We start from the raw sequence: 18,255 nt of genomic DNA, 5'->3' as shown, positions 1-18,255 counted from the left end.
CTCGTGTCTACGTGGCATTAGATAGCTGTCCCATGCACAAAAAGTCACCATGAAGAAGATCCCACTCCTGGTGGCAATCCAAATATCTGAATCACTTTAATTCCCTGTGACATTGATGATGAGGACAAATAAAAAAGGTGACACTCTCTAATGGGGATTCAAGCAGCAATAAAATCCCGGCCGTAGTTCTTCTAAAATGAGTAAATGCTCACCGCCAACAAAATGAAAAACTAAAATGAATAATTAAATGAGGCTGCTCCCCTCAGAAAGTAACAAAGTACTCATATAGCAATATGTGGTGAGGTAGGGGGGCGCTCGTGGTAATGTATCTAGTTAGATCAAAACTGGATGACAGTGAATAGTAAATAAATATACAAACATAGCAATAAAAGATCAAATGGGTTAAACAAATAGCATTGAAGCCAATTGTGATACAAATAATAAGTTACTAGAGAGTCCCAAACAAAAAATTCATTATATTCAAGAGATATTTCTTCTGTGTAAAGATATCTTCCAAACAAGTAATTAGTGATTAGAGGCGCTACCTGGTGATGCTTTTCCACGTCACTTCCGGTCCCTCTGGCTGTCCTTCCGCTCGGTGGAACGCACGCCATCCATGGAGGTGGACGAGAGGAACCACGTGCAGCCACCACTTTGAGACAAGCCAGCAGCCCCAGTGCCGGGTCAAGGCACTTTTATATGTAAGCAGCCATTTGGCTATTTCTTTTTTATAACTTTTTAAATAAACAGTATTACACTATGGATGTTTATCATTGTTTCCACATATCCTGCGTATCTCTACGAGGAGGAAGGTTCTTCTACATCTCTCGTCCTATTATAAGCGAGCAGGCATTATCCTGCCAAAGCAACATTTAACTCTCTTTTTAATTAAAGAAGTCAAATTCTTCTGGTAAGCAGATCACTTATCCGGGACACTTTGGGTGTTGTTCTAGTGCTTGGTGAAGGATCATTAATTACTTGTTTGGAAGAAATCTTAAACACAGAAGAAATATCTCTTGAATACAATGAATTTTTCGTTTGGGACTCTCTAGTAACTTATTCTTTGTATCACGATTGGCTTCAATGCTATTTGTTTAACCCATTTGATCTTTTATTGCTAGGTTTGTATATTTATTTACTATTCACGGTCATCCAGTTTTGATATAAAGCGGGGTTCCCATTAAAAAAGAGAAAAAAAAAATTAGAAGTCAGCAGCTACAAATACTGCAGCTGCTGACTTTTAATCGGACACTTACCTGTCCCAGGGTCCAGCGATGCGGGGGATCGAAGCCCCGCTTGTCCCCCCTCCGCTCGGCAGCGCCGGCATTTTAATTGTGGCCGCCCGGCTGTGGCTTCACAGCCAGGCACCCACTGCGCATGCGCGAGACGCGCGCAGTCACTGGCCCCGCAATCATCTGGGACCGGTCACGTGTCCCAGATGATTGACAAAAGGGAGGGTGGAGAGGCGATCCCCCTTCCTGCGCCGAGATAAGTGACCTCCAGGCACCAAAGGAGGCAGACTACGAGGGACCCCCTAGCAACAGGCATTTAGAGGTGAGTAAAAAACAAAAATTTTCTCCAAAGGTTTTTTTTTTTAACTTTTTTTATGCACTTTACTAAATTTTTTTTTTTTTTTTTGGGGGTGTAACTCCACTTTAAATATATATATATTACCAGTAGTTCTTCTAACCCATAATTACTCTATTCATATCTAATAAAATGTTTTGCCTTTAGTTACACTTGAACAATGGCTTGGACTCAAAGCAATTTATTAAGGCGGCCATAAATGGTTCGAATCTCGGCAGGTTCAGCAAGGATCGGCCGAGATTTAAACCATGTAGGGGCAGGCTGAATGTACCAAAATTGATTGATTGGACGACTTGGGTACAACCAGCCTGTCAGAGTTTACATTCTATTGTTGCTAGCGGCTGTTATAGCCGCTAGCAGTAATCACTGGTGTTCACTGGCATGGGGCAGGGGAAGCCGTCGCCGCCAGGAGAACACAATGGCTCCGTGAGAGTGACTCTCCCATCAATTCAGTCAGGGTTGATGGGGGAATCAAGCGATTTTCTTTCCTGCAACCTTTGGTTAGTGGTAGTGTTGTGACACTCGACTGCTAGCGAGACTGCAGTGGGGAGATTGTGAATGGAGTTTGTGATTACATTGCTGCAAGTTGATTCCATATGACAAGCCTGGTATAATATCAAGTCAGCTTGAATATCTCTTTCATTTGAATAAAATGCTTACCACAGGATCTTAGGATGCCAGTGTGCTTTTTGGTTCGTCTTTTTTGTGTGACTGCTGCCCTGAGATTTAAGGCTCATTCACTACAGCGGCCAAATGATACCGCGGCTTCTGGTGTGTGCTGTGGAGGGATCAGTGCCAATGTTTGATAAACGAGGCATCACACAGTTTAATTTCTTTTTTCAACATTATCGAAATGTCACAAAGTGACAGCTCATTCATCTTTGATTACTGCAGCGATGCGTCGCAACATGCCGTGTTAACAAAAAAAGTAGTGCATGTCCTACTTTTCTTTTTTTTAATTGGCACACATCACTGCAGTGAAATGTTGTGAACTGAAATCATAAGACTTTAGGTAGAACTAAAAAGGCCATTTTGGTGAGAGTTAGGGTGAGGCTGTGTTTTCCTGCACAGTTGTTCCATGCATCCCCGTGCAGGCAGTCCATTCATGTCAGTTGTGATGCAGCAGCTGCACGGACACAGCCGCTGCTGACCGCCATGCAGGTGATTGGTCCCAAATGCTGTGTTTGGAGCCACACACCCGCTGTCAAATTGGAACCAGTGGCTGTAGCCATGCAGTCGCTTTGTCCCACCTGACATGAATGCAACTACCTGCACAGGGATGCACAAGCACCTGTGCATCCTGTGTGGGCAACCATGGCCCTTGCAAAGGGTTACACTTGAGTACATTCGAGGAAATGGAGCCTTGTCAGCTTTTTTGCCGTCTGTGTCCCACTGGGGAGATTTCCCTTCACTTCCTGCCCTGTTGCCCAAACAGGAAATGAGAAATCCCTCCGAAGTGAGAGAATCTCCGGTTGTTCCCAATGGAAGATTTCCCCTTTATTCCTGTTCTAGTAACAACCCAAAAATTTGGAATTTTCTTTCACTTCCACTCTTGATGAGAGCAGTAAACAGGACAAATATAAAAGGTGATTCTCCTTAAGGCCCCTTTCACACAGGGAGGACTGCTCAGCAGGGGATCTCTCCGCTGAGCCAGCGGGTGACAGGTCCATGTCCGCTCTGCTCATGTAGAACAGACACAGACATCTCTCCTCTATGGGCTGCCAGATATAAACAGATTGCCTATCCGTTTACAACCAACTGTTATCCAATATGATCCGCTGAATGGAAGGGGAACGGGTCTACATCTGTCTATTTTTGGCAGATCAGATCCAATGTAGGTGGGTGAAAACAAACACATATCCGTTTACACCCGCTGCTTCATAGAGAAGAATGGAGGTTCTGATTGGGTACGCCTGAAAAATGGACAGGTGGGCACAATCGGAACATCCATGTGAAAGGGGCCTTACAGGGCATCGACAGCAGTTCTAATCCCTCTTCACTCTATCTAAAACTTAAAAATAGTTTGGCCTTTAATTATACTTTGAGCCAAACTGCCTTCTCTATGTGTTAGAACTGCACTTTTGGCAAAGCTGCCCAGTGCAGCCCAATGCATATGTTGTGAATGGGTTCCTAAAGTTTGGGCATTAGGTACTCCATCACATTGGATATTGTGGATGATGAGATCAGTAGTTTTGCTAAAATTCTTATAGTTTTTAATATTATTTTATTTAATCAATTTAGCATGCTAGACAATTCCAGCATGGCCCCAGGCATTACTACATACCTACAGGCTATATACTAATCTCTTTTACTAGCAGATGGCTAAACTGCTAACTAATAGGTCACTAAGCTACCCCCTGGGTCACATTTTGTCCTTCAAAAGGTGCCATACCTTCAGTGTCGGGTGCTGGGTTTGGTTTAGTGTTTGTTAATGCTCTCTCCTCCGGTGTAGCACTGTTTAGCTGGTATAACACGGCATCTACGATGGGCATCACCATGGCAGCTGTAGACGTATTACTTAACCACATGGACAAGAGAGACGTGCAGCTCATGAAGCCTAGTAACAGCCTTAGAAACACAAAAAGGAAATGATCAGGATGAAAACATAATCAACATTTGTTCTGAACATGCACAGAAGGCACTCTACAAAGAATAAATTGGATATAAATTTTAAAGTATAGTTGATAGAATTAAACATATATTTATTTGTACTTTCAATAAAATAGATTTTAAACAATAAGAAAACAAGTCATAAATCAAAGACTAATCAACACAAAGGGCACAGTATGGATGCAACCTGTTCACAGGAGACCATCAGGAGAGTGACACACGCTGAATACATCTACGTTTAAATGTCCCCTTGTATACCAATTAGATGAAAGACATTTATTTCTGAGCCTATCCATGTACATATGCTCAGGATAATGCCCAGGATCTCTGGCCAAAATTCTGCGTTTGATGCTGTTTTTAATTATATGGAGTGCGCTGCAAGTGCCTGATTGCTGCAATTAGCTATAGTATCCTATTTACCCCTGAGGAAGGAGTGTCTCTTGTAGACTCCGAAACGCGTTGGGTGAAGGATCGATTGTACTACCGTCTACCTCTACTACTTGCAGTATCAGTTATGGTTGACATGTACACTCCATGATTCATGTTTTACTTATGTATTTTCAATAAATTTTTACCTTTTTTTACTATACCATTTTGTGACTCTATATAAGTGCCGTTAAAGTTCTACCCCAAGGGGAGCCCTCCTTTTCACAGTATGGATGGGGAGGCAGAAGGGCACAGTACGGGGGGGGGCAGGGGGTCAGGAGGGCGCAGCACCGGTTCTGGGATGCAATGGTCAGCTTAGGAAAAAGTGTAAAAGCGTGACTGTCCCAGCAAATCCAGGACAGTTGGCAAGATTATCACGGGGCCCCTTGAACCCTGGCAGTGCCCACGCATTAAAATGGCCCTGCACCCTCTGGACCTCGCTGATAATAGTGGCTATGATGCCCCGACTGCTAGTGTACGCCACAATACAAAGCCCCGGAGTGAGTATCCATCATAATGCTTGCAATGGCAAGCACTCATTTGTCAGGGCAGCCATGTGACTGTGCTTCGTATAGTATGGTGTCCCAGAAAAAGCGCTCCTCATTGGTTAGTGTGGTCACACTGACTAATGAGCCACTGCGAGAAATATAATGGAAACTTGTTCCAGGGCTGTGTATTGCGGTGTATGCGGTGCTGGAAGAGGGATCACGGCCGCTATGTGCAGCGGGGTCCGGAAGGGTGGACAGGATATTTGGGGTCCTTTCACGTTTTAATTTTTCATGAAAAGGTGAACTTACCTTTTAAAGGAAATCTAAGCCAAAAGCTAAGCTTATGGTGTGTTTTCATAGGTCATGTGACTCAAAAATGCTACATGGGTGCGTTTTTGATGTGTTTATAATGTGTTTTCAATGCATTTCAATGTGGAGGTGTGTTTTTGGTGCTATATTTTTTATTGACCAAATATGCACCAAAAGGCAGCAAGCAGGGTTTTTAAGACCGCAATGGAAGAGCAATGGACGACCAGTGTGAAGACATACATAGAATTTAAAGGGATGCATTTCTCATGAGCTTTTCTTGTGCTTTTTTTTTTTTTTTTTTAATGCCAAAGCACTTCAAAAACTGCTCAGTGTGAAAGCAGCCTATTGGCCAAAAAGGTGCCGATAATGGCTGAAAATAAATTAATTTAATTTTTTTTTTTTTAACCGCTCAGTGTCTGCTACCCCTCTCTGCCAATCCCTCCATTGGCTACCACTCACCCAACGAATTAAATTCAAAATACTAACAATAAGTTACAAAGCCATCCACAACTCCGCCCCCAGCTACATCACTAACCTAGTCTCAAAATACCAACCTAATCGCCATCTCCGTTCCTCCCAAGACCTCTTGCTCTCTAGCTCCCTCATCACCTCCTCCCATATCCGCCTCCAGGACTTCTCCCGAGCCTCGCCCATCCTCTGGAATTCCCTACCCCAATCTGTCAGACTGTCTCCAACTTTATCCACTTTTAGGCGATCCCTGAAAACTTTCCTCTTCAGAGAAGCCTATCCTGCCTCCATCTAACAACTGCACTATTTTCTCCATTAGCTCATCCCCCACAGCTATTACCCTTTTGTATCACTTGACCCTCCCTCCTAGATTGTAAGCTCTAACGAGCAGGGCCCTCTGATTCCTCCTGTATTGAATTGTATTGTACTTGTACTGTCTGCCCTAATGTTGTAAAGCGCTGCGTAAACTGTCGGCGCTATATAAATCCTGTATAATAATAATAATAATAATAATTTTCATTTCATGATATTAAATTAAAAAGTCTAACATAATACAATTAAATATTAAAAACTATGTATATATATTTTTTAATATTTAATTGTATTATGTTAGACTTTTTAATTTAATATCATGAATTTAAATGAAAATTAATTTATTTTCAGCCATTATCAGCACCTTTTTGGCCGATAGGCTGCTTTCACACTGAGCAGTTATTTCTTTTCAGTTTCAGCAAAGTGCATCCTTAATTTTTGGTTTGGGTACCGGAATTTTTAATCTGTCATCCCTGGAACTTCCAGTGCACTGAACATAAACCTCGAGGAATCTTATTAGCCTTCGTAGCTATCTCGATGTATTAGAGAAGACGACAAGGGGAGTTGTTCTGTAGTCCTGTCCTAGGTTGACAATGCTACCCCTTCATAGATGCAGAACAGTGAGTAACTGCTGGACACCATGAGACAGGAGGTGTGTCAGGCCCCTTTCACACTGGGAGGGGGTGGCGGTAAAGCGCCGCTATTGTTAGCGGCGCTTTACCATCGGTATTCGGCCACTAGCGGGGGTGGTTTTAACCCCCCGCTAGCAGCCGAGAAAGGGTTAAAAACCACCGCAAAGCGCCTCTCCAGAGGCGCTTTGCCGGCGGTATAGCCGTGCTGTCCCATTGATTTCAATGGGAAGGAGCGGTGTATACACGAAGATGCTGCTAGCAAGACTTTTTTCCCGTCCTGCCAGTGTACCGCTCCAGTGTGAAAGCTCTCGGGGCTTTCACACTGGAGAGACTGCAGCGGCTGTTTCGGGTCGGTTTGCAGGTGCTATTTTTAGCGTAATAACGCCTGCAAATAGCCCCAGTGTGAAATGCCCCTTACTGGCAGGATCACCAGGTGAAAATAAAGGGGGGGAAAAAAGCCAGAAAAAAAAAGAAAACAAATGCATTTAACAGGCAATCAGTAAAATATGCATTGTCTGTTTTTAGGTTTAGATACAATACAATTGTAATGAGCAAACCTTAGCAACTTATCAGAATACATCTTGCATTGGTTTAGCTCCACTTGAGTGAATTTTGATCATTTGTTTTGGAGTACTCTCTGGGCAAACTGCTATATTAACAAATAAATAAATATATATGGAAGCTTTGTAACTTGCCAAAGCATTTGCCCCCCCCCCCCCCGCCGGTGCTCCTGGCTTCTCCCTTCTGTCGAGTGCCCCAATGGCGGGCTTTGTTGTGGGGGCGCTTGTGTGAGCTCGATCCCGGGCCCCACTGTGTGTGATCATTGACACGCGCAGCACGGCTCAGCCCCGCCCCCACTCTCTCCTCACAGTATGTGATTGGCCGCTGCCTCCATGTCCAGTGAGGGAAAAAAAAAAGAAGCATAGAAAGCAGCTGCTCTCGTGCACAGCACTGAATCGGGATCAGACTCAGATAAGTATTTAGGGGGGCTGGGCGGGATCCTGCACACAGAATTTTTTAATATCTTAATGCAGAGAATGGATTAAAGCCGAAAAAACCTTCTACCTTTAAAACCACTTTAAATCATATTGAACAAAGCAATTTCCTGATTACGTTTTTTTCCATTTTTTGGCCTATGTTTCCATTTAAACATTAAACTGCTTACATTTCGATAAAGACTGGAGAAACTAGAGTAGAGTGTTCTGAAACTTTTGACTGGTAGTATCTGAAGAAATATTTAATACAGGGTGCATCAATGACAAATTAGTCTCACAGTATTCGGTTTTATTTTTTGTCACCATACAGGGATATGGGAAAACATTATAGACACTGACACACGTACACCTACACAGGTTGAACTGGATGGACTGTTGTCTTTTTTCAGCCCTACCTAATATGTAACTATGTATTTCTGTCCATCCAGTTTTGAATTGTACACAGCTCTGCCACACAACAAGGCCTTGTCTGGCAGGACATTTTTTTATCTGCTACGGCTAATACCGGCCCTGTCAGCCCCTCTACTAGTCTGTGACTTGATAGTGAAAGGAGAAGACTGATGATCTCATCTGTTATCCTGCTCAGCATGTTCCAGGTTACCACATGAGAACTGCAGCACAACTGAATGACTGATTAAAGGGCGATATCAAGTAAAATTCAGGTACGGCAAGTATGGCATTTTTTACATAGCGTCACTGGTACAGCTTAGACCAATGTAACTATGCATATGCCATACCTCTGAAATCCTTGTGGAAGCTGGAAATCTCTGAAGCAGGCACCGCTACTACAGGGATCTTCCAGTGCTGAGCAGCAGCTCTTCTGCTTACTGAACACAGGAGGGCGCTCACTCAGCACAGGCACCATTCAGAGAACACTTTGCATTTTTCAACGAATGCAAAGTGTTTGCCGATTGGACAAGGTGGAGAGTGTGACATCACCACCCTGCCTCTCCACCTTATCCAATCAGAGAATGCTTTGAATTCAATGAGGAAATGCAAAGTGTTCTGTGAATGGTGCTCATGCTGAATGAGCGACTTCTTCTGTTCACAATGCAACATTGCGGCCGCTTGGCACGGGATCCATAAGCTAGTGGAGAACACTGGAGAGGAGGTGCCTATTACACCGATTTCCAGTTTCCACAGGGATACAACAGGTATGGTATATATATATATATATATATATAAGGGATATGCAGCTGTTGCAGCTGTTGCAAAACTACAAGTCCCATCATGCCTCTGGCTTTGGGTTTCATGCTTGTGGCTGTCAGAGTCTTGCTACGCCTCGTGGGACTTGTAGTTCTGCAACAGCTGGTCCGCTAATTGCATATCCCTGATATATACGGTTACATTGGTTCAGGCTGGATCATGTAATTACATAAAATTGCCATACCTGTAGTTCAGCTTTAAGCTACTTGATTTAGTATTCTTTTTTATGCCAGTAACTGCCTGAAGTTCCACTGTAACAATCAAAGCTATGTACTGAATAAGGCCAATGAGAAAAAAAGTACATAAATCTTTCAATACTTTGAATGAGTCCAGCAATTCCTGAAACTGCAAAGAAGAAAAGTAAAGCAACTGAAACTGTAGGAGGGATAATCTGGAATGCAGGGTTGATTGTGGAGCAGCTTTCTTTTGAACAGTCAGCTTTTTATCTTGCTTCGGCTTGCATGCTTCATTGCAGCAGAACAGTCTATATTTCTAAGCAGATCAATTACACACACACACACACACACACACACACACGGATGTTGCATTTCCCAACAGTTACTGAGCAAACATTTCTATGCAACTGTTTCTCTGTATATGCAGGAAACAAGCTGTCACATCGCCCACATCTGGATCATGACATCACTGTGAAAAAAAAAAAAAGACACCAGGCCCAGTGATGTCTTGGTAATAGCCAAATCACTTTTCCCAGCACTAAATACACCCGTGTAATGCCCAGAAGCATCTGCAATTAAAATGTAGATTGTCATAAAAACAGTCTACATTTATCTACAATCTACAGGGAAATTAAAAGCTTTTCATTTTTGGCTCTCCTGGGAAATGGGTATTATCTAAAGAGCATTAAAATGCCTTATATCATCAAAAGCACAAAACCGTTTATCACTCCCTGTACAATGGTGTAATAGCACTATAGAAAAATCTATTATATTTTACATACTGCTCCTTTCAAAATGCTGACAGATGTTCAAGTGTATCCGCCATATGCATCAAGCAATACGCAGCACAGGAGGCGCCCGGCTGGCCCCCCACGCAGCACAGGAGGCACCCGGATGCCCCCCACGCAGCACAGAAGGCACCCGGATGCCCCCCACGCAGCACAGGAGGCACACGAATGCCCCCCACGCAGCACAGGAGGCACACGAATGCCCCCCACGCAGCACAGGAGGCACACGAATGCCCCCCACGCAGCACAGGAGGCACACGAATGCCCCCCACGCAGCACAGGAGGCACCCGAATGCCCCCCACGCAGCACAGGAGGCACCCGGATGCCCCCCATGCAGCACAGGAGGCACCCAGATGCCCCCCACGCAGCACAGGAGGCACTCGGATGCCCCCCCGCGCAGCACAGGAGGCACCCTAACTGCTCCCCACGCATGTAATGGAGATGAATAGATATGGACATGCTTGTAGTCAATATGAGGAGAGCAGCTTAGATTGACAACCGAGGCTCTCTCCAGTGATACAGTGGTGGAGTGATATGTAGCCACTCAGGCACAGGAAGTGGGTTCTTTGCAAAATTAATAGGTGAAAATAAAACAAAAGAGGCTTGAAAAAAGAAAACAAATGCAGCCACCTCACCAAGGACTAGGAAGCTACAATATTTACAATTTTTGGCATGGATTACTGCAACCATGCGGTTTAGATACACTTTAAATGAAAAGAAACCAGACATTGTTTTTCAAAACAAACATGAAACTAAAGTTTCTTTAATGCAAACTTTGTAAGTTAGGAAAAAAGTAAAGTTCCTAAAATGTAATTTAGTCTTTGTGAAGTTTAGTAGCACTTTTAGCATCCCCGTAATACACATGTACGGCGGTGAATAGAGTGGGCTTTAACATCCACACGTCGCACATTTGTGTCCATGGGCAGCAGAGGCTTCTGTGCTAAGAGTGCATTCCCTGCACAATGGACGGAGCTGTCAACAACAGCTCCAAGCCTCTAGTAATGATCAGGAGCCAGCAAGAACCGGCTCCTGTGACCACATGACCACTCTGACAGCCAATCACAGTAATCGTGTGATCAGGCAGGTTTTCCTACTCCCTGGGTGTTAGAGTCCAGTTATGACAGGACTTAATAGATGATCTTTATAGGGAAAGAAGCAGACGTCGGTAGGGCTGACATTTGTTTCCCCTGGTTAGTGTGGCCTGCAGAGCGCAGACCATTGAGAAGCGCTCACCTGAGAATATGGAAAGTACATTACAAGTACACTTTAGTCTATTTTCAGAGGTAAACTACTACACTGTTCTACTGCCAGCTGTATTCCTGACCTAGGAGATCAAGGATACTATTATTATACAGCATATAGTATTCAGGAGAGAAACCTAGTCCCAGCGTGCAGAGACTAATTGTTGGTTTGATACGAACATGTCAGAGCATGTAGAGAGCACAGCAAGAGCAAGAAATCTTACCATCCAGGCTGGCTGCCCACAGACAAGACCATCCAAAGTGCTATCCGCTTGTGCAGGTTCCACTTTTGGATAGAGGAGGCCAGACAGACGACACCAAACAGAAGCAGATGGATGTCCTTGAAGTATTCTGATGCTACCTGTAATAAAATAACACGTGGTTGGACATCCACCAACATATCAAAAAACACAACCTAATGATACAAAGAACACACACACACGTGTGTGCGCATGAGAGATAGAGATATATATACACACACAGTATCTCACAAAAGTAAGTACACCTCTCACATTTTTGTAAATATTTTATTATATCTTTTCATGTGACAACACTGAAGAAATTACACTTTGCTACAATGTAAAGTAGTGAGTGTACAGCTTGTATAACAGTGTAAATTTGCTGTCCCCTCAAAATAACTCAACACACAGCCATTAATGTCTAAACAGCTGGCAACAAAAGTGAGTACACCCCTAAGTGAAAATGTCCAAATTGGGCCCAAAGTGTCAATATTTTGTGTGGCCACCATTATTTTCCAGCACTGCCTTAACCCTCTTGGGCATGGAGATCACCAGAGCTTCACAGGTTGCCACTGGAGTCCTCTTCCACTCCTCCATGATGACATCACAGAGCTGGTGGATGTTAGAGATCTTGCGCTCCTCCACCTTCCGTTTGAGGATGCCCCACAGATGCTCAATAGGGTTTAGGTCTGGAGACATGCTTGGCCAGTCCATCACCTTTACCCTCAACCTCTTTAGCAAGGCAGTGGTCATCTTGGGAGGTGCGTTTGGGGTCATTATCATGTTGGAGTACTGCCCTGCGGCCCAGTCTTCGAAGGGAGGGGATCATGCTCTGCTTCAGTATGTCACAGTACATGTTGGCATTCATGGTTCCCTCAATGAACTGTAGCTCTCCAGTGCCGGCAGCACTCATGCAGCCCCAGACCAGGACACTCCCACCACCATAATTGACTGTAGGCAAGACACACTTGTCTTTGTACTTCTCACCTGACTGCCACCACACACACTTGACACCATATGAACCCAATACGTTTATCTTGGTCTCATCAGACCACAGGACATGGTTCCAGTAATCCATGCCCTTAGTCTGCTTGTCTTCAGCAAACTGATTGCGGGCTTACTTGTGCATCATCTTTAGAAGAGGCTTCCTTCTGAGACGACATGCAGACCAATTTGATGCAGTGTGCGACGTATGGTCTGAGCACTGACAGGCTGACCCCCCACCCTTTCAACCTCTGCAGCAATGCTGGCAGCACTCATACGTCTATTTCCCAAAGACAACCTCTGGATATGACGCTGAGCACGTGCACTCAACTTCTTTGGTGGACCATGGCGAGGCCTGTTCTGAGTGGAACCTGTCCTGTTAAACCGTTGTATGGTCTTGGCCACCGTGCTGCAGCTCAGCTTCAGGGTCTTGGCAATCTTCTTATAGCCTAGGCCATCTTTATGTAGAGCAACAATTCTTTTTTTTTCAGATCCTCAGAGAGTTCTTTGCCATGAGGTGCTATATTGGACTTCCAGTGACCAGTATGAGAGAGTGAGAGCGATAACACCAAATTTAACACACCTGCTCCCCATTCACACCTGAGACCTTGTAACACGAGTCACATGACACCGGGGAGGGAAAATAGCTAATTAGGCCCAATTTGGACATTTATACTTAGGGGTGTACTCACTTTTGTTGCCAGCGGTTTAGACATTAATGGCTGTGTGTTGAGTTATTTTGAGGGGACAGCAAATTTACACTGTTATACAAGCTATACACTCACTACTTTACATTGTAGCAAAGTGTCATTTCTACAGTGTTGTCACATGAAAAAATATAATAAAATATAATTTACTGATTGCTGACAGAACTTAAGTCGAACTCTGGTGTCCATTAAGCTACATGGTCATAATTAGATGACCTGCACAACTGCTGTAACTGAAAAGTGGATGTAATCCTATGAGAATGGTTGCTTTTAGTGCACTGTCTATCTGACTAAATACCTACTGTATTTCTGTGATTTCAATTGAGCTTTAAGATGTTTTGCTCTCATTTGGGGATGCCTGAAATGCAAGTCTAGTAGTACAACAGCTATACAAAGGGGGATTTACTAAAACTGGAGCACACAGAATCTGGTGCAGCTGTGCATGGTAGCTTCTAGCTTCAGCTTCAGCCCCTTTCATACCAGTGGACCGATCGGGTCCGACTGTCCTTTTTTCAGGCAGACCCAATCCGACCACCTATTGTTCCCTATGGCCGAAGTCAGCAAAATATATGTTCGCTGTCACCCATGGGCATTTATTTATTTATTTATTTATTTCAGGTACTTATATAGCGCTGTCAATTTACGCAGCGCTTTACATATTCATTGTACATTCACATCAGTCCCTACCCTCAAGGAGCTTACAATCTAAGGTCCCTAACTCACATTCATACATACTAGGGACAATTTAGACAGGATCCAATTAACCTACCAGCATGTCATCCGATCCGGTCCGCTAAAAACAGATGGATGGGGATACGTTCACCATCCATCCGGTGGCTCAGATGACAATTGGGTGGAAACGGGCATGTCTGTTTCCATCTGACCATCCCATAGAGAGCAACAGGCTGTTTCCTTGTCCACTCTGCATAGCGGAGCGAACACAGGCCTGTCATCAGCTTGCTCAGCAGGGAGATCCAATGCTGAGCAGGCAGATCCGCTTGGACAGATTTTGCCCTGTGTGCAAGGGGCCTATAGCTTTAACAATAATACCTAGAAGCTGATAGGTTACTATGCACAGCTGCAACAGACTGTGTACACCAGCTTTAGTAGATCGCCCCCAAAGAGCCTTCTCAAGGCAATAAAATCTGGCACAAAGCTCTGCCTGCTACATGTAATAAATATTCCAAATTTTTAAATTACAAAAATTATTATTTAAAGGTATGTTTTAGTACAGGGTATAATGGGTTATTTCAAAAGAGAAATGATAAGTCTCTTTTACAGATAAAGAACAGAACATCATTACAAGCAAAGTAAATACTAAGAATATACTAACCTCGCTTGACTTCATGATACCGAAGAGTGGGAACAAAAATGCCGGGACCAGAGCCGCAGCACCCAGAGGAATGGCCTCTGAGATCCAGTATGTGGCCGTGACCAGTAGTACATAAGCACATGCTGCTTCCTGAAAAACAGAATAATTAAAAAGATTGTTATTAATTGTGTACTTTTATAGTCAGGGGATTGTGTTTTTTTTGGTCCCCATCCATCTTTATTAGAAACCTGGTGACATCTCAATAGCGTACTACTAAAAAGCAGTCTAGCCCTTCCAATCATTTACCCACGTTTGTTGGGCTGCAGAGCTTTTTTTTAAAAAATAAAAAAAATACAAGGTGCGGCACTCAATAGTGGAACCCTCTTACACATATTCTGGGAATGTCCAGCTCTACAAACCTTTTGGCGTACATTTTTAGAGGTCATACACCAAACCACAGGATTTGCCCTGACAGGCAACCCAGACGCGGTACTCCATCTGACTCCTATATCTTGCAAGAGGAACAAAAATACCATGCTGATCCAGCTACTAAATGTTGCAAAGGCAAGCATCCCTAGCGTTTGGAGTATCCCCCCCCCCCCCCCACTCTGAGACAATGGTTTGCCAGATCAAATGATATTCAAGAGATGGAGGAACTTACAGCAGCCTTCAGGGACAAGCTCTATTGGAACCAATTCACATATTCCTCTAGGTACCAACAACTGCTCAGATACACAAGGCCTCGAGCACACAAGCAATGGCCTCTCCTTTGGCCCTACATTTAACTAAGGTGGAACTGTCTGATAAACCTAGGTTGTATTCTTGACCTTAATAATTAAAAAATGTTCCCCATCACCTACCTCCCAACCACTCCTTTCTTCTCCACAAGGGACAGTTCCCCCCTGGGAGGAAAGCCACATCTATAGTCTCTTCCCCACCTATCGAGACCCTACTTCCATCGGACCCAGGGGTGCCCCCCCAGACACTTGCTTTCCCCTCCTCAATGTTGGAAAAACTGGAAAAGTTGGGTGCCATCATGTTCCTCAACATCCCACGGCATTGTACTATGTCCCATAACACTTGTAGTATGATACTCTGGTTACGGGTACCGTATACTCACCTTTACTATAATGTGTATCTGCACTTTGTATGTTGTTTATATTGAATGTTCTCACTTCCTGGAAGGGGGACATTGGGGGTAGATTTGCTAAAACTGGAGAGCGCAAAATCTGGGGCAGCTCTACACAGAAACCAAACAGCTTCCAGGTTTTTTTTTTTTTTTTGTCAAAACCTATATGAACAAGCTGAAGTTAGAAGCTGATTGGCCAAAGGCTACCATGCAGAGCTGCACCAGATTTTGCACTCTCCAGCTTTAGTAAATCAACCCGATTGTATATTTGCTAGATGAGACCCTCTCAAAATAGAGATAGATATATTAAAAAAAAAAAAGTGTGTGTGTATATATATATATATATACACACACACACACACACACAAAAAAAGAATGTGTATGTGTGTATATATATACATACATACATACATACATACATATATACATACACACACGAAATTTTTTTTTTATTTTAACAGTGAGAGACAGAATAACAACAACAAAAATCCAAAAAAAAAAAAACGCATTTCAAAAAAAACAAACAAAATTTGCCACCTTTTTTTTCCCACAAATAGAGCTTTCTTTTGGTGCTATTTGATCATCTCTGCGGTTTTTATTTTTTGCGCTTTACACAAAAAAAGAGCGACAATTTTGAAAAAAAAATAATGTTTTTTACTTTTTGCTATAATAAATATCCCCAAAAATGTTTTTAAAAAACAAATTTCTTCATCAGTTTAGGCCAATATATATTATTCTGCATATTTAAAAAATAAATAAATAAATAAACAAAAAATTAGCAATAAGCGTATATTGATTGCTTTGAGCAAAAGTTATAGCGTCTACAAACTATGGGAAAGATTTATGGCATTATTTTTTATAGTAATGGCAGTGATCTGCGATTTTTAGCGGTATTGTGACATTGCGGTTGACAGATCTTACACTTTTGACACATTTTTGGGACTATTGACATTTATACAGTGATCAGTGCTATAAAAATGCACTGATTACTGTGCAAATGACACTGATAGGGAAGCGATCAAGGGGTTAAATGTGTGTTCCCTCAGAGTGTTCTAACTGTATGGGGATAGGACTGAGTAGTAGAGGAGACATTTCGCTGTTCTTACTTACTAGGAAGAAACAACATGTCTCCTCTCTGACAGCACAGGGATTTGTGTTTAAACACACAAATCCCCGTGCTGGCAATCGTGACCGCCGGCTCTTAAAGGAACCCCGTATATGTACGGGGTTTCGTGCAGCGGTGCCATTGTGCCGCTGTATATGTATGCGAGGCGGTCGGGAACCAGTTAAAGGGAGTGTTCCTAATATCAGCTTGTTACCTATATAGAAGACACCTGTCCACAGAAGCAATCAGATTCCAGTCTCTCCATTATGGACAAGACCAAAGAGCTGTCCAAGGATGTCAGGAACAAGATTGTAGACCTACACGAGGCTGGAATGGGCTACAAGACCATCGCCAAGCAGCTTGGTCAGATGGTGACAACAGTTGGTGCGATTATTTGCAAGTGTAAGAAACATAACTGTCAATCTCGCTCGGACTGGGGCTCCATGCAGGATCTCACCTCGTGGAGTTTCAATGATCATGAGAACGTTGAGGAATCAGCCCAGAACTACACAGGAGAATCTTGTCAATGATCTCAAGGCAGCTGGGACCAGTCACCAAGAAAATAATTGGCAACACACTACGCCATGAAGGACTGAAATGCTGCAGCGCCAGCAAGGTCCCCCTGCTCAAGGATGCACATGTACAGGCCTGTCTGAAGTTTGCTAATGAACATCTGAATGATTCAGAGAAGAAGTGGGTGAAAGAGTTGTGGTCAGATGAGACCAAAATCCAGCTCTTTGGCATCAACTTAACTTGCCGTGTTTGGAGGAGGAGGAATGCTGCCTATGACCCCAAGAACACCATCCCCACCATCAAACATGGAGGTGGAAACATTATGCTTTGGGGGTGTTTTTCTACTAAGGGGACAGGAGGACAACCTCACTGCATCAAGGGGATAATGGACGGGGCCATGTACCGTCAAATCTTGGGTGAGAACCTCCTTCCCTCAGTCAGGGCATTGAAAATAGGTTGTGGAAGGGTATTCCAGCATGACAATGACCCAAAGGTCATTAAGGTCCTGGAATGGCCTAGCCAGTCCCCAGGCCTTAATCTCATAGAAAATATGTGGAGTGAGTTGAAGGTTCGAGTTACGAAATGTCAGCCTTGAAACCTTAATGACTTGGAGAGGATCTGCAAAGAGGAGTGGGACCAAATCTCTCCCGAGATGTGTGCAAACCTGGGACCCAACTACAAGAAACGTCTGACCTCTGTGATTGCCAACAAGGGTTTTGCCACCAAGTACTAAGTCATGTTTTGCGAAGGGGTGAAATACTTTTTCACTCATTAAAATGAAAATCAATTTATAACTTTTTTGAAATGCGTTTTTCTGGATATTTTTTTTTCTGTCTCTCACTGTTAAAATAAATGTACTATGAAAATTATAGACTGATTATTTGTTTGTCAGTGGGCAAACATACAAAATCAGCAGGGGATCAAATACTTTTGTTCCTCACTGTATACGGTATATACACAAAACTTCCAAGACCCCTACTTGTCCTCTGAACTGCTAGGGAAACATTGCCAAATTACTCACTCTCCC

At 43.4% G+C, this 18,255-nt stretch overlaps 1 protein-coding gene across 1 annotated transcript in view; it reads right to left on the bottom strand.

Annotated features, from left to right (window-relative positions):
* LOC141112067 (solute carrier family 13 member 1-like) overlaps window positions 1-18,255 on the bottom strand; it is a 74,820-nt gene that overhangs the window by 40,260 nt on the left and 16,305 nt on the right. Inside the window, exons 2-4 of the mRNA XM_073604478.1 lie at window positions 14,503-14,631; window positions 11,464-11,600; window positions 3,980-4,155 (exon numbers count right to left, since the gene is read on the bottom strand). Of these exons, the coding sequence (XP_073460579.1) occupies window positions 3,980-4,155; window positions 11,464-11,600; window positions 14,503-14,631 (442 nt within the window). The remainder of the gene's footprint in view (window positions 1-3,979; window positions 4,156-11,463; window positions 11,601-14,502; window positions 14,632-18,255) is intronic.

Source organism: Aquarana catesbeiana, linkage group LG11 (assembly GCF_042186555.1).
Source record: "Aquarana catesbeiana isolate 2022-GZ linkage group LG11, ASM4218655v1, whole genome shotgun sequence".
Lineage (NCBI taxonomy): Eukaryota > Metazoa > Chordata > Amphibia > Anura > Ranidae > Aquarana > Aquarana catesbeiana.
The sequence above is the reverse complement of the archived record's forward strand: the minus strand, read 5'-3'. Positions and strand labels throughout refer to the sequence as shown.